The sequence below is a fragment of the Panulirus ornatus genome, chromosome 32 (assembly GCF_036320965.1).
Source record: "Panulirus ornatus isolate Po-2019 chromosome 32, ASM3632096v1, whole genome shotgun sequence".
Taxonomy (NCBI): Eukaryota; Metazoa; Arthropoda; class Malacostraca; order Decapoda; family Palinuridae; genus Panulirus; species Panulirus ornatus.
This window is the reverse complement of record NC_092255.1, coordinates 27,838,550-27,855,737: the sequence shown is the minus strand read 5'-3', so window position 1 is coordinate 27,855,737 and position 17,188 is coordinate 27,838,550. Positions and strand designations below refer to the sequence as shown.

The window sequence follows — 17,188 nt, the reverse complement described above, 5'->3', positions numbered from 1 at the left end:
GCTCACCTCATTGTGTCGAGGAGGAAGAGGGTCTTTGTGCCTTTGTGCCTACTGTCATTGAGAAGTTCCTTCACAAACTTCAAGGTTAGCTCCTCCCTGCTTTGCAACAACGTCCATAAGGAGGACTCTGTGAGGGTTTCTTGATAACTCTTTTCTTACCTACAGCAAATCTTTATAGCTCTCCTCTGCACACTCTTGTCTGAATGAGGCTGATGAGCATAGAGCCCACCATGAAACAGCAGGCAGCAATACTCCAGGGCAGGTTGTATGTAACATAAGTAAGTTACAAGGGTTGTGGCAAGTTAATTAGATGGGGCATTGCACTTCTTAAGCATGTGTAGCATGTACAGAAGTCAGGATCTGATATTACTTGTGAGTCCAGCCCATGTCAGGTCAGAGTCTATGGTGACTCCTAACAGTTTATGCCTGTCTACCACTGGAATGCTGGTGTCCCTTATGGTTACACTTGGCTGAGGCAATTGTTTTTTTTCTTAGCTTTTTTCACATTCATTTCTTAGCATTTGCCGGTTAATTGAATTTTGCTTATGACACCAATGTGGGTTAATTCACATTTTGCTTATGACACCCATGTGGCAGCTCCTGAGTTATTTCTTGCATGGTACTTTCCTCAGAAAGGTGTTCATCTGAGCATAATTCATAGATGGTGAGATTATCTATGGAGTTTAGGCATTTTTCTCTGTTATGCAGCCCCATTGATAATTGCCAAAAAGACAACATGACCACAGAAAGTTCCGTGTAGGGCCCAACAGTAGGTATAGCATATATGACTTGTGCATTCTGAAGGGGTGCATGCTCTGGGAGTGGTTTTGAAGAAGTACAACAAACAACCTAGCTAAGAAAGCCCATAAACCCATGATTAAGAGGCAACTTACAATGATGCAATCAATCAGGTCGAAGTCTTTGATATAAATATACATTATGAATGAAATTTTTTTTTCCTGGTTTTAAAAAAACAGAAATCACTTCATGCACAAGGCACACAATATTGTGGCTTGTGAGTTCTTTATATTTCCATTTTGTCTAGGTATATTTGGCTTGATCTCTGACATTATTTCTAGGACAACAAAGCTTTTAAAAACCTTAGAAAAGGTTGGAGTCAGGTTCACTGGTCTGAAACTATCAAATGAGGAAACTTTTTTCTGGCATGCTGGACTGCCATGTGGCAAGACTAAGGACAAAATCCTCCATACCCGAAAGTAAGTCATTATCATCTTTTCTATGTGTATGAAACATTTTAAAGGTACATGTGCTCTACCACTGTGGTGAGGGATTGATGTCATGCTACCTAAGACCCATGTGGGAATGGGCTTTCCCTACCCTCTCAGATCACAAGATGTGCTGGAGATCTCTTGGGCTACTGGTTGGTCTGATATGGAAAGCTTTTGTTGCCTTGTGGTCCAAAGGTAGCATACTGGCCCTAATGTGGGTGGAATAGGGTTGAAGTCCTTAGCACCCATGGCCCTAATGTGGGTGGGATAGGGTTGAAGTCCTTAGCACCCAAAGGTAAACTGCTATCATCTTCAGATAAGTTTCCTTCTGCCAAATATTTCAATTTCCTGTTTGACAGAACTCACTGACGTGATTTAATGAGGCCATTTCTGTCACTGGCACTACCTCACTTTTACGGAAAAAGGCAATTAAGAATGAAAAAATTTATCCGAGTGATAGAAATACATTTCCCTTCATGTACTATCTTTATCAGAGATATTCATCATCTAGTAGGATGAGAAATGCTGATGCTGCACTGGACATGGAAGAACCAGCACTACAAATTAAACTACACCTGACACCAAACAAATTTCACAAGCAACCTGAAATGTGCTTAGTCAGTCTCTATTAACAAGACTCCTAACTGAACAATTTTGGCATTTCTTCACTTGTGGAAGCAGCATTGAATCAATTTTCCTATTTCGCCACCAGAGTAATGACTGTCTACCTATCAATTCTGAGTACAAAGGCAATATGCATCAACATATATCTACTAAAAAAAAAAGTGCAAATCAATAAAAATTCATTTTCCTAGGATTTTACACTCACCCAATTAATCAGCAGCATTAAAAGACACCTTAATTCTCTTATCAACAAGCTTCTTTTTTTCAATCCTACATGAGCAACCCTTTTTATTCCTAAAACCTTTTTTTTTGATAATGCACTCGCTTTCTGCTAATCTAACCCAATGCACTTTAATGGCCATTCTTGTACTTCAAACTTGCTGCATAAATAGAAGGTTTCACTTAAACTTTCCCTTCTGACACTGCTATTCACAATACCTGGACTTCCTTTTTCATAAATTCCAAGTTTTTTCCCTCCTCACCACCTATGATACTCTGCTACACCAATGAAATAACTGCTATATTAATATCCATGCCTATACGTTTACTTTTTCTTCACAATTACTACTACCACTGACAAAACTTCAGATTCTTTGACCCATAATTCTAATACAGCATGACTAAATCAATATATCAACAAATTTAGATAAAAATATAATACTTACCAGAACTGCTATTACTACTCCCATTATTCTGGTTCAGTTTGCAGTATGAAACAGTCACCTGAAATAAAAATTTTTCTTTCTAAGTTCTCTATAAAATCATGACAAGAATTTCAGGTAACAGAATAAGTACGTGTGTTTATGATGCTAGATCTAGGGGTATGTGGTGGACTCTAATATTATATAAGTGAAATGCAGGTTTTTTCTTTCAGATGGTCAAGGATTACAGATGTCAATAACAAAACAAGAAAGAATGAACTTTAACCTAATTTCTATAAGAATGTTGTGCCATTTCAGACATTAATGAAACATCAAAACAAGAGATCAAGGTGGTGTACCGGCACCAATAGATTCAGCCACACTGATATATAGCACTCAGTGGAAATGTCTGACAAAAGCATGAGTGCACCAAACAAGCATGAAGTCCTAATAACTATTATAACAGGATACTAACCTGCTTGTTATCAATGGTAGGTGGGGAATGTGCAAGCTTATTGTGAAGTTGCATAGAGTCAAGAACTGAGTTAAGTTCAATATAGCAGACTCCCCGGGAAGTATTCGTCAAGGGATCACGTCCAATACGTACAGACCGAATGGGCAAATCACTACCAGCATGTTGGATTCCTTGCAAGACACTTTCTTCAGTACTTAAAACATCCAGACCTCGCAAGAGAAGAGCTGAAAAAAACAAATCATATACATTTATATTTATTCATTTGTTTCTTTATCATACTTGATCGCTGTTTCCCACATCAGTAAGGCAGAACCAGGAAACAGATTAAGCATGGCCCATCCACTCATTTTCTTTATTATTGTTATTTTGCTTTGTCAGTGTCTCCCGCGTTAACGAGGTAGCACAAGGAAACAGACGAAAGAATGGCCCAACCGACCCACATACACATGTATATACATACACGTCCACACATGCAAATATACATACCTATACATCTCAACGTATACATATATATACACACTCAGACATAGCAAGGTAGCGTTAAGAACAGAGGACTGGGCCTTTGAGGGAATATCCTCGCCTGGCCCCCTTCTCTGTTCCTTCTGGAAAATTAAGAAAAAAAAATGAGAGGGAGGATTTCCAGCCACCCGCTCCCTCCCCTTTTAGTCGTCTTCTATGACACAAAAGGAATGCGTGGGAAGTATTCTTTCTCCCCTATCCTTAGGGATATATGATCATTTCGTTTATTATACTTAGTCACTGTCTAAGTATAGCACAAGGAAACAGCCGAAAGAATGGCTCAACCCACCCACATACCCATGCATAAACATACATGCCCACAGACGCACAAATACATACCTATACATTTCAACGCATACATACACAGACATATACACATGTACATATTCATACTTGCTACCTTCATCCATTCCCGCCGTCACCCCGCCAAACATGAAATAGCATCCCCCTCCCCCACTGTGCACGCAAGGTAGTGCTAGGAAAAGACAACAAAGGCCACATTTGTTCACACTCAGTCTATTGCACCAAAATCACAGCTCCCTTTACACATCCAGGCCCTACACAACTTTCCATGGTTTACCCAAGATTCACAGGCCCTGGTTCAATCTATTGACAGCACATTGACTCTGGTATACCACATCATTCCAATTCACTCCATTCCTTGCACACCTCTCACCCTCCTGTATGTTCACGCCCTAATTGCACAAAACTTTCACTCCATCCACCCACCTCCAATTTGGTCTCCCACTTCCCCTCATTCCCTCCACCTCTAACACATAATATCCTCTCTGTCAATCTTTCCTCACTCATTCTCTCCATGTGACCAAACCAATTCAATACACCCTCTTTAGCCCTCTCAACCACATTCTTTTAATCACCACACATCTCTCTTACCCATTCATTACTTACCACCTCACACCACATATCGTTCTCAAACATCTCATTTCCAACATATCCACCCTCCTCTGCACAACCCTATCTATAGCCCATGCCTCGCAACCATATAACATTGTTGGAACCACTATTCCTTCAAACACACCCATTTTTGCTCTCAAAGATAAAACGTTCTTGCCTTCCACACATTCTCCAATGCTCCCTAAACCTTCACCCCCTCTCCCACCCTATGACTCACTTCCGCTTCCATGGTTCCATCCACTGCTAAATCCACTCCCAGATATCTAAAACACTTCACTTCCTCCACTTTTTCTCCATTCAAATCTACCTTGTCCCTTGACCCTACTGAACCTAATAACCTTGCTCTTATTCACTTTTACTCTCAGCTTTCTTCTTTCACACACTTTACCAAACTCAGTCACCAGTTTCTGCAGTTTCTCACCCAAATCAGCCACCAGTGCTGCATCATCAGCAAACAACATCCAACTCCCTTCCCAAGCCCTCTCATCCATAACAGACTGCATATATTTGCCCCTCTCTCCAAAACTCTTGCATTCACCTCCCTAACAACCCCATCCATAAACAAATTAAACAACCATGGAGATTTCACACAACCCTGGCGCAAACTAACATTCACTGGGAACCAATCACTTTCCTCTCTTCCTACACATACACATGCCTTACATCCTTGATGAAAACTTTTCACTGCTTCTAGCAACTTACCTCCCACACCATATATTCTTAATACCTTCTACAGAGCATCTTTATCAACTGTATCATATGCCGTCTCCAGATCCATAAAAGCTACATACAAATACATTTGTTTTTCTAAGTATTTCTCACATACATACTTGAAAGCAAACACCTGATCCACACATTCTCTACCACTCCTGAAACCACAATGCTCTTCCCCAATCTGATGCTCTGTACATGCCTTTACCTTCTCAATCAATACCCTCCCAGATAATTTCCCATGAATACTCAGCAAACTTATACCTCTGTGTAATTTCAACACTCACCTTTATCCCCTTTGCCTTTGTACAATGGCACTATGCATGCATTTTGCCAATCCTCAGGCACTTCACCATGAAACATACTTAAAATGAATATCCTCACCAACCAGTCAACAACACAGTCAACCCCTTTTTTAACAAATCCCACTGCAATACTATCCAAACCTGCTGCCTTGCTGGCACAAAGCTTTCAATACCTCTTCTCTGTTAACCAAATCATTCTCTCTGACCCTCTCCATTCGCACACCACCTCGACCAAAACACACTATATCTGCCAATCTATCATCATATACACTCAACAAAACTTCAAAATACTCACTCCATCTTCTTCTCAATTCACCACTGTTTGTTATTACCTCCCCATTAGCCCCCTTCACCGATGCTCCCATTTGTTCTCGTCTAATGGTGGGTATTTACCTACTTCCAAAACATCTTTTAATTCTCCCTTATATCAAATGATACTCTCTCACCCGAACTCTCATTTGCCCTCTTTTTCACCTCTGGCACCTTTCTCTTTCTTTTATACATCTCCCAGTCATTTGCACTACTTCCCTGCAGAAATCACCCAAACGCCTCTCTCTTCTCTTTCACTAACAATATTACTCCTTCATCCCATCACTCACTACCCCTCCTCATCTGCCCATCTCTCACCTTTCTCTGGCCAAAGGCATCTTTTGCACAAGCCATCACTGCTCCCTTAAATACATCCCATTCCTCCCCCACTTCCCTTATGTCATTTGCTCTCACCGTTTTCCATTCTGCACTCAATCTCTCCTGGTACTTCTTCACACAAGTCACCTTCCCAAGCTCACTTACTCTCACCACTCTCTTCACCCCAACATTATCTCTTCTTTTCTGAAAACCTCTACAGATTTTCACCTTCGTCTTCACAACGTAATGATCAGACATCCCTCCTGTTGCCCCTCTCAGTACTTTAACATCCAAAAGTCTCTCTTTCCCATGCCTATCAATTAATACGTAATCCAATAACGCTCTCTGGCCATCTCTTCAACTTACATAGGTATATGTATGTATATCTCCGTTTTTAAACCAGGTACTCCCAATCACCAATCCTTTTACAGCACACAAATCTACAAGCTCTTCACCATTTCTATTTACAACACTGAACACCCCATGTACACCAATTATACCCTCAACTGCCACATTACTCACCTTTGCATTCAAATTACCTATCACTATAACCCGGTCTTGTGCATCAAAGCTGCCAACACACTCACTCAGCTGCTCCCAAAACACTTGCTTCTCATTATCTTTCTTCTCATGACCAGGTACATAGGCACCAATAAACTCCCATCTCTCTTCATACATTTTCAGTTTTACCCATATCAATCTAGAGTTTACTTTCTTGCACTCTATCACATACTCCCATTTTGCGTGAGGTGGGGTGGCAACGGGAATGAATAACGGCAGACAGTATGAATTATGTACATGTGTATATATGTATATGTCTGAGTGTATATATATATATATATCCCTGGGGATAGGGGATTAAGTATACTTCCCACGTATTCCCTGCGTGTCGTAGAAGGCGACTAAAAGGGGAGGGAGAGGGGGGCTGGAAATCCTCCCATTTTTTTTTTTTTTAATTTTCCAAAAGAAGGAACAGAGGGGGCCAGGTGAGGATATTCCAAAAAGGCCCAGTCCTCTGTTCTTAACGCTACCTCGCTAACGCGGGAAATGGCGAATAGTTAAAAAAAAAAAAAAAAAAAAAAAAAAAAAAAAAAAAAATGTATAATTTGAGATGTATAGGTATGTATGTGTGTGTGTGTGTGGACGTGTATGTATTTACATGTGCATGTGGGTGGGTAAGGCCATTCTTTCGTTTGTTTCCTTGCGCTACCTCGCTAACACGGGAGACAGCGACAAAGTATAATAAATCAAATATATATTTCTTTATGGGTATGTCTGAAGGAATAGTGGTTCAACAATGTTATATGATTGCGAGGCATGGGCTATACATAGGGTTGTGTGGAAGAGGGTGGATGTGTTGGAAATGAAATGTTTGAGAACAATATGCAAGGTGTTTTGTTCGAGTAAGTAATGAATGGGTAAGTGATATATGTGGTGATAAAAAGTGTGGTTGAGACAGCAAGAAGAGGAGAAATCTAAGAGCTGAAAAGGAAGGCAAATAAGAGAGGGGCTGAAATAGTATCAATGAACTTCTGCGAGAATAGGAAAATGTTTTGGAAGTAGTAAAAATAGGACAACAGAGCAAATGTAAATGACAGTAAGCAAAATGATGGGCACATGGCAAAAGGCAAAGAGGTGAAAATGAAATGAAGTGAGTTTTTCAAAGGACTGCTGAATGTGTTAGATAACAGGGTGGTGGATGTGGCGAGCATGGGACAAAGAAGAATTTGGAGCCAGGAAATTTTGGAAAGTGGAGTGATGAAAGGGGAGGAGGCAGTGAAAGCCATGCTTAAGACAAAGTGTGTCAAAGTGGCAAGAGTGGATAGGACTGCAGCCAAGTATCTCAAGAACTGGGAGGGCAGCATTGTTGATTGGTTTGTTTGGTTATTCAACAAGTGTATGGCCCACAGTGGGGTGCTGGAGGTAACTGGCACAATGGATGTATAATGCCATTACAGTATATAAAATCTAACAAGACAAAAGTAAATGCATAAATTATAGAGGTACAAGTCTGTAAAGTATACCAAAGGTGATTAAAAAGTAGTAAATTACAGGGTGGTGGCATACACTGAACATATGACTGGACAGATGCAACACAGCTTCAATTTTGTGTAGACTAGGTTTACTTTGAAAAATTTGCATGAGAAATAAATGGGGAAAGAATCAGTTGTCTGAGGTGTTTAAGTATCTGAGGAAAACATACAACTGGCAAATTTCTGCACTTTAAGCATATTACAACCATACATGGACAATGTCAAAGTTCTTGCTTGAAATCTGATCTATGCTAAGAAACTAGCCATCCTTTTACAGGCTACTTTTGATTTTTTTTCTTTTACAAAACTTAAATGAGTTATACATGATAATGTGAAATCACAATCCACCCAATCTATCCTCCCCCTTAACACAATGTCACAGATAAGCTACTCCGCCCAAACCACATAGTAATCTACTGAAAAAATCACATCATTTCCATTAAATTGTGTAAAGATATATGTCAAGAAAAAACTGCAAGGACAACTAAATCTAAATGAAAGAAGGTAGGTTATAACTATGAATAAAAGATATCCAGTAGAACATATTCTTTTCGTACCTAAATTACACATTTCTTTTTAGTAAAGTTTCAAGTCAACATCAATAAAAGCAATGTCTATGGCATATTTGTCACTCACTATTGGTTGGATATGTACAAACTTCATCACTGCCTTCTTCCCCAGCCTCAGACTCATGGCGGGGTGCAGAACACTTGAAGCACGAGTCTCGCCGCTTGAAATTATGAGCACCACACTGGAACAATTAAAAGTGTAGTATCAGTTACAAGCTCATTACATTCTATTAGTCTAATATATACACAAATTATGTCTTCCAAATAAATAACTTAACTTCCTTACTTCTAGATCATGCAAGCAATACACATACCCTGATGCAGAACCAGTCTTGTGATGCCTTTGACTGCCTCTCTGAAGATTCTTTGGGAATGGAATACTGTAATGTTGCTCTATACACATCTTGAAGAATGAGAACATCCTGCAAAAGATGCCATTAAAAACATAAACACTCACTCTTGCATAGAATTTTAGGGTCTTACATGAGCTGTCACTTTTGGTCTCCAGTTCAGCTGTAAATGGGGTAAGAAAAGAGCCCATCATACAGGCCAGGAAAGAAGTAAGTCACAGTGGTAAACATCCAGTTACAAATGAAATTCCTACATACCTGTGCAAGAGCTCTTCCCTAGATCCCAAGATTGGCATGAAAAGGCAAAAGTCACTAGGCTCAATCTACAGAGGAAGGAGTGCCAACACCCTGGCTGGAGGAGAACCTTGGTGCCGAGACTTTGTAGTTGTGATGTTCGGGTGAGCACGTTTACTGTTGTGGTTGTAGTTGCTGATGCTGTTAAAGCAGAGGGTCCCGCAGGGTTGCCCTTATCAGGCTTGCTTCCTGGATGATATCATCTCTCATTGGGAGTAGAATAACAGTGGCTACAAGTTTCACTGACTGTCGCAAGCATGCATCCTTGAATGTGCTCTTAGAGACTCCAGAGGAAAAGCATTTGGGAAATAATAAGACCACCTCATGGATGCAAAGTGCTTAAACTTACAAGATAAAACAGGATGCAATGCTTGGCCTAATGGGGGAGTGAGTTATCTATCATATTAGGGGATTTACTGTTATGTCAAGGTGGAGGTGGCCTTAAAACACTTTATCCCTAGCCATGCTCTAAGTGTTAATAAGCCTTAGACAGCTGAGCAAAAAGCTACAGTCTCAGGTTCACTGATTCCTAGGTCAGCTTAATCTACAGTTGTTTTCACAGTCACTCAACATTCACACCATGAAGAGAGGAATACATGCTTACATAAACACAGTATCAATGAACAAAAATGAGCAAGCGTGAATTTAGGAAAAAAAATTAAGAAATTATTGTGCACTCAAAAGTGATGTAAGACTGATGCTTAATACAAGGAAATAAAGGATGAGGGGCGATACTTTCATAACGCACATGTACAATAACTGGTCAAGGTCTAACATTAACAGTTCCTCATAGAAAGTGACAAGTTATTGACTCAACATTGGAAGCAAAATTACAAGAGGAACCAAATGGCTATGATGGTATTGAGGAAGAGGTAAACCCAGTGTTACTGGCAGAGTTGGCTGACCCATGACCCCTTGGCTGTGGCCAGGGGGTCCAGGGACCCAGCCGGGGGAACTGCCGGGGGCCGGGCCGGGCCGGCGGGGATTCACCGCGATACCTGTTTGGCTTCCATCCACCGTGTGGCGTCATGTACCGTCGTAAACTCCACGAAGGCAAAGCCTCTTGATGCACCTAGACGCAAGAACACACACAAGCAAGTGTTAATAAATGATGTTCTTAAAGGAGGAGTGAGGGACACTCAACGTCGCACCCTCAAATGGCCGTGAGTTGGCCCTGTGGCCACTAACCAGCCACTTTGTGCCCACCTCGCTGGCTTTTAAACATTTTACTCTTTCAATGGCCTCTTCCAGGTCACAGGGGCCACTAATACACCAACACAAGTAACACAGCTGCACTGGTGTATACAAAAACATACTTCTACTCACTGTCTACAAAGTTTTTCATACACTCCCATGCTTCAAACTGGTGAAAATATTATTTTCACAAAACACTCCAGACATACACACAAACTGTCACACACAAAATTCACTGCTCAAGATGTTCAGGCTGGTTGTCCCCTACTGCTGCATTCCTGCATCAATCTTTTAAGGGTGCAAGGAACACAATTAGGAAACATTAATAAAATATCATCAAAAGTGAAATATACTAATTTTTTCTTATGAATTTGCTAAAATACACAATAAATACCCAGCTTGCATGCTAATAGTTGAATAGTGATCATATAATAACTTTAAATCTATACTCATAGTAAGTTCAAAGAGCTTATACTGAACACTGAAGCTAAATAATTACTTCTGAGCAGTATTGATAATAATGCCTATTCATTAACCCCAAGTACTCACAATTTCGAAGAATATTATAAACATGCTGCTGATCTGCAAAACAAGTGTAGGAACCTGGAAGAGTTTAATTTAGTGCTCAAAAACTAAGGTACAATGTTTTAGCAACCCTGTGACCTAGGCCTTCGTTTAGCCAGCGAGACAAACACAGGTGGACAGGAAAGAACATGGATAACAGAAAATGGGAACTAAAACATAAAAACGTAAGGAGTCGAGGGAGGTTAGGCCCATGGGAATGCTACTTTACCTGATTCTTTCTTCCTGACGAGCCTGATGTCTTTTGGCATGAGATTACAGGCTAAGATATCAGCACGAATCTAAAAATAAATGAAAAGTTTCAGTTAATAAAAAAAAACTATGATGCAAGATGAAAAAAAATAAACATAGTAATATATTCAACTGCAGGAAATAAAACAAGTTATCTGTTAATTTTGGAACTATCTTCATAAAAATAAAGCTATTAAATTTATCATATAATCTGAGCTTTAGTCAATGTAATCAAATTACAAAGTTTAAACTTTTATAAATGAACTTAGCAATCAAAACTGGGAGTATCTAATACATATCATCAATACTTACATCATTTTCTGTGATGTGTTGTGCTAGACCTCGAACCATGATTGTGTTGTTTGGAGGCTGGGACTTGTAATCTGATCGATCATCATCATAACTATAAATCAATAAAATGATTATTAAAGAAAAATAAAATAAGAGATGAAGAGCTTACATCTAAATATGAAGAGCAACTTAATTAAACATCTCAGTTAGTTCTAACTTGAGTCTGCCAACACAGCCAAATTTGCCTGCTGGATTTTGTTCAAAGCTGAGTGCCATTTATCAGTAAAAACACCTCAAACATGAGAGCACAAGCCAATCAAGTCAGCTGGACACCTACCAAATGCCAAACTTAGCATACACTTAATATGCACAACATAACAAATGTATCCCACAGGTCAGCCACAAATGGGAATGGCATAAACAATCAGTATTATCCTATACTCCCTCACCTAGCAAGTGTAACCCATTCACTGTCAGCTTCTGTAGATTGAAGATAACCCCATATTCAGAGATAATTCAATAAATCAAAGGGCTATAATTTCATAACTTAACTTTGTAAACTGGTACAGCATCTACTGCCAAGCGGAAAAAAAAAAAAATCAAAAAGGGCAATTCCTCTGATCTTGTTGAAGTTTGCTTATGTATGAAGGGAAATTCCTGTTAGCACTACCAGATGCATTTGAGTACCTCTGAGTTTTCCCTTCCAACATTTGTTTTTCCTACTTTAATCACACCAATAGTTAGGCTCTTCTGTGTTCTTCATTAGCACAAATCTGTATGAATGTCTGTTTTCCATGAATACATAGTAGCAAAGATTCATACATATTTAGGCAATGGTGAGATCTTTCCTGGCAAGTCATTTGCCTGAATTTCCTTTTTTTTTTTTTACTTTATTCATGCAAGCCATAGTGTCTGCCTAGTTTTTCTGTATCATGTGAAACGAATTACTCAAAAAAAAAAAAAAAGAAAAAAAAAGGAAAAGGTTATAATTATTTCGCATATAGTGTGTTGCCATTTCCTAGCAACTATGAGAGGACCTGCATAATAAGCTATTTGTTTACATAGTTTCTTCCTTCAATTTCTCAAGTTTGAAAAAAAAAAAAAAAAAATCCCATTACATGATGGTCTGAGATACTCATTTTTGTGACCTAAAAATCTGTAATCAAAGCTATACCATTTGCAAATATTAGAGTTATAACTTCCTACTACTTTGCTTATAAATTTTGTTAGGCTGCAAGCCTCACATAAGCCTGTTAAATTGATTTCTTTCACAGGCCAATGCACCGTTTTTTTTTGTTGTTGTCTTTTTTACTGTACAGTTACATCCATATTCCAATTCATACACTTCTCACAATAGAAAACTAAAATTATCATTTCTGGCTACTCACTGTCTCTTACTATAACTTCAACTCTTGCTAGCGTCATGGTGAGTTTCATCTTAGTTTTGAAAGAGTTCTACATCACTATATCGTGATCTTATTGGTGGTAAGCTTCCTGCTAAAGTTTCATATTTCTTGATAGTTTTACTGTGTTTGGCATGAAATATGTTTCTAACCTATACTGCTCATCCACCTTGCTTCAATTTTTCTATACTAGCTCTAAAAGCCTCATATTCTTCTAAATCTCCTTCTTTGCTTATTTTCCATTCATTGTTTCAGTAAACTCTATGAGGAATACATTAAAATCTGTTATGTACTTATTACTACATTAATTTTGCTTCTGGTTTTGCTATCATTAGACTTTGTACATTCATGAAAAATATTTTCCATGGCTTATTAATTTAATCACATAGTTCCTTATCAGAATATCAATGCATCCTGCTTCACATTTCTGTACACTATCTTTCTCACTAGTTCCATTACCAACTCTTCTTAGAATAGTTCTTGGTTATGATGTCAATACTTTCATACAGGGAATGTGAAGTGTCTGGGGTAAACCATGGAAAGTTTTGTGGGGCCTGGATGTAGAAAGGGAGCTGTGGTTTCGGTGCATTATGCATGACAGCTAGAGACTGAGTGTGAATGAATGTGGCCTTTGTTGTCTTTTCCTAGCGCTACCTCACGTGCGTGAGGGGGGATTGTCATTTCATGTGTGGCGGGGTGGTGACGGGAATGAATAAAGGCAGAAAGTATGAATTATGTAAATGTGTATATATGTATATGTCTGTGTGTGTATATATATGTATACGTTGAAATGCATAGGTATGTATATGTGCGTGTGTGGACCTGTATGTATATACATGTGTATGTGGGTGGGTTGGGCCATTCTTTCATCTGTTTCCTTGCGCTACCTCGCTAATGCGGGAGACAGCGACAAAGCATAATAAATAAATATACTTTTTTTTCATGCATATTCGCCATTTCCTGCATTAGATAGGTCACATTAAGAACAGAGGACTGAGCCTAAGAGGGAAAATCCTCACTTGGCCCCTTACTCTGTTCCTTCTTTTGGAAAAGCAAAAATTGGAGGAGAGGGTTTCCAGCTTCCAACTCCCCCCCCTTTTGGTCACCTTTTTTCTTAACACAGTTCTCTTCAGATGTGAAAGATCTGTGGGGCCTGGCTGTGAAGGTAGCCGTTTCAATCCAATACACATAAGTAGAGAGAGAATGTGAGCAAACATGGAGGAAATATTGTGGTTTACAGGTTAATCCAAAAAGTGAAACACAGACGTTGCCAGAAACTAAACAGAAACAAAGAAATTTTTTCTTTTCCAAAAGCCTTCATTTGAGTGAGAATCAAATGGAGCTGCTTCTTAATTATCAAAACCAATGTTGCAGCCAAAAAAGTAACTATAAATCCTGTGCGTAGACTCATAACAAAAAACCAGGTGACTAGAATGAAAATAGTATGGTTTATATTAAAATCTTTTCAACAGCTCCTCCCTTATGTATTTACACAACAGGACTGATACTTGATTATGGAACCTAAACTAGGAGTAACAAAATTCATTAATCCCTCTCTTCAGTACCTTATCACATAATCATTTGGCAAATCAGGACATGGTACTATAGGAATACACGTTCATCATTGTGCAGTATTCCCCAACAAAATTGGGAGCAGGGACTGCTTATCATATTATTCTACTCAGGTCAATATCCCATTATTCACCTCTTTCTGTCACAGGGTTAATGGCTATCACCTCACAGGCATAAAAAAAAAAAAAATAATAATAATAATAAAATGGGACCCCTAAACCTCTAACCAGACTACAAATAGATATGTTTCTTAATACAGGGACCTCGCTTTGATCTACGTTTCAAGATTTTGAGTCAAAAGTCAAATTAAAGCTGACCAAAGGCAGTGGCACAAGATGCCTATGTTCTCCTTTTTCAACAATCATAGTAATGGTATATACAAGTTCTTCAGTTACCTTTCTGCCACATTATGGGAAAGGTGTTAAATTAAACTGCTAAGTGACATCAAGCAGTATCTGCTCTATAGTGATCAAGGGTCTAATGATCCCAAAGACAATAATCAACTTAGGATATGAAGAACCAAGCCTACAAAACACTAAATAATGAAGGTTGTGATACTTTAAATAAGTAAACAACACACTATGTTGTGCTTCAGTGTTATCTCAACAATACAATCCCACCTGAATTTTTTTTGTCTCAAGGAAGAAAGTTTGGGCCTATTTCACTTGTTTCTGTTGTTCTCTTATTCTTACATAAAGTTTTCATTTCAGAAAGAAATAATAGTTTTTTAAAAATAGAACTATACTTGAAAAACACTTTTTTTCACTGATTGGTCACTGGGTGGACCTAGGTCAAACCAGTAGGCCAAAAGCAGTGATTTTTTGATGAGCAGGGCATGAAAGGCATTTACCTCACCAGAATGCATGAAGTTAAGAGATTTTTACCTTCCAAGGAACCTAAAGTTTCAAGACTCACAGAATAATCCTATCCTAAAGAAGAAAAGTTGGAAAACATTTGCCTTTACAGAAGATGCTGGAGGTAAATAGTGGGGGAAAAAAAAAAAAAAAAAAAAAAGGCTGCCCATCAAACTTTTTTGACTGAAGAGTACTACTATGTGAGGAGTTTTGAAGAATAGGTTGGCCTAAATGGTGAAAGAGGATGCAAGTAAATAACTGGAGTAAACAAAGAGGATGAATGTCAGTCAATAGATACGATATTATGCATGCTGAAATAAAAGTGCTTGTGTGGGTGGGAAGTTTGTATAAGACACCATCTAGAGAAGAATCTGTATAAGCAGTTTAAGTAATGATAAACAGTATATAACATAAATATCAAAACACACTGGTGTCATTGCACTTACTGGTCCCTATGATGATCATAGTCCCGGTAGTCCCTGTGATCACGGTCTCGGCGTGGGCTGCGATCACGATCATCATCCCTCCAACGATCACGGTCTCTATCCCTGTCACGGTCTCTGTCCCTATCTCGGTCACGATCTCTGTCACGGTCACGGTCTCTGTCCCTTTCTCGACGGTCTCTGTCTCTATCTCGTCTATCACGCTCTCGGTCCCGGTCTCTGTCTCTCCGTCGATCCTCACGGTCACGACGATCACGATGGCGTGGGGGTTCTGGGTCATAATCATAGGCAGCTGCATAGCTATCATATGGGTCTAAACTGCTACGACCATGTCGTCCACCTGGTGCAGCTGAAGCAATGTAAGCACCCTGTCCACAGAATAAACAATTAGGTAAGTATTTCCCAGTTTAAACTCCAATGAGAAATAAAAGTACTATACTCAAAAAATTGGATTACTACCCATTTCAATCAATATATGAAACAATTCTTTAAAACTTTACTGACAAAGCATGCAATAAAGTCAAAACTATGAATATTCAGTAATTCTTGAATCAAGTAATTCAAAACAACTTCATCTTTCATCCACATGCAAACACACCTGTGCAACATATTGCGGATACTGAGCATATGCTGCAGCCTCCAAGCTACTGTATGCTGCAGCTGCAGTGTACATGTGCTGTTGAGCAGCCATTGCGTTGATCATCTCTGTTAGACCAAGGCCCTGGCCCTGAAGCTGTATGGAGATATAACTGCAGTACTATACACAACACTGAAAAATACATTAAAAATTGTATTTGTGTTGTCATGTTACCCTTGAAAGCATTAATATTGCAGCAAGGCACTGAAATTTCAAAAAATTAATACTAACATTATAAATTCATCTTTTTCTGATTTCATTTCCAAAAGATCAGAGATCATAATTCTACACTCTATAACATGTATCATCACATTACAATTCATTAAAACTAATAAACTAACACAACAAACACATGAAAATGGACCTGACATTCTGCACACCTGAGAAACACAAATTAAATTATACAAAATAAATAATTAACCCGGTACCGTTTCCTGCCAAGCCAAATGGCACGTAACAACCGAAGCTTCCCTACATATTCTTGATCCCAACTTTTAACCTTTTCACAATGGCAATCCAAATATCCACTTTGTGAAGATGTGTTCCTAGAAAACACAACTCGGGAAAATCACCTGAGGGTGAATTCCATTTTACCATATGAATCAATAAAATGGGTGACTATCTTCCTTGGAGAGATTTCACAACCTATTTTCTTCCTTGGAGAGATTTCACAACCTATTTTTAGCACA

The 17,188-nt window shown here is 38.9% G+C and overlaps 1 protein-coding gene across 11 annotated transcripts in view; it reads right to left on the bottom strand.

Moving 5' to 3' along the window:
• Positions 1-17,188, bottom strand: part of LOC139759257 (RNA-binding protein 5-like) — a 74,241-nt gene that overhangs the window by 31,473 nt on the left and 25,580 nt on the right. For 6 of the 11 annotated variants that reach the window (XM_071681389.1, XM_071681391.1, XM_071681397.1 and 3 more), the window contains exons 3-11: positions 16,461-16,595; positions 15,866-16,230; positions 11,612-11,702; positions 11,280-11,349; positions 10,291-10,364; positions 8,963-9,070; positions 8,716-8,830; positions 2,970-3,193; positions 2,519-2,576 (exon numbers count right to left, since the gene is read on the bottom strand). In XM_071681389.1, the coding sequence (XP_071537490.1) occupies positions 2,519-2,576; positions 2,970-3,193; positions 8,716-8,830; positions 8,963-9,070; positions 10,291-10,364; positions 11,280-11,349; positions 11,612-11,702; positions 15,866-16,230; positions 16,461-16,595 (1,240 nt within the window). Of the gene's footprint in view, positions 1-2,518; positions 2,577-2,969; positions 3,194-8,715; positions 8,831-8,962; positions 9,071-10,290; positions 10,365-11,279; positions 11,350-11,611; positions 11,703-15,865; positions 16,231-16,460; positions 16,632-17,188 lie in introns of all 11 variants that reach the window. The other 5 variants (XM_071681395.1, XM_071681392.1, XM_071681394.1 and 2 more) reach the window with 1 other exon arrangement.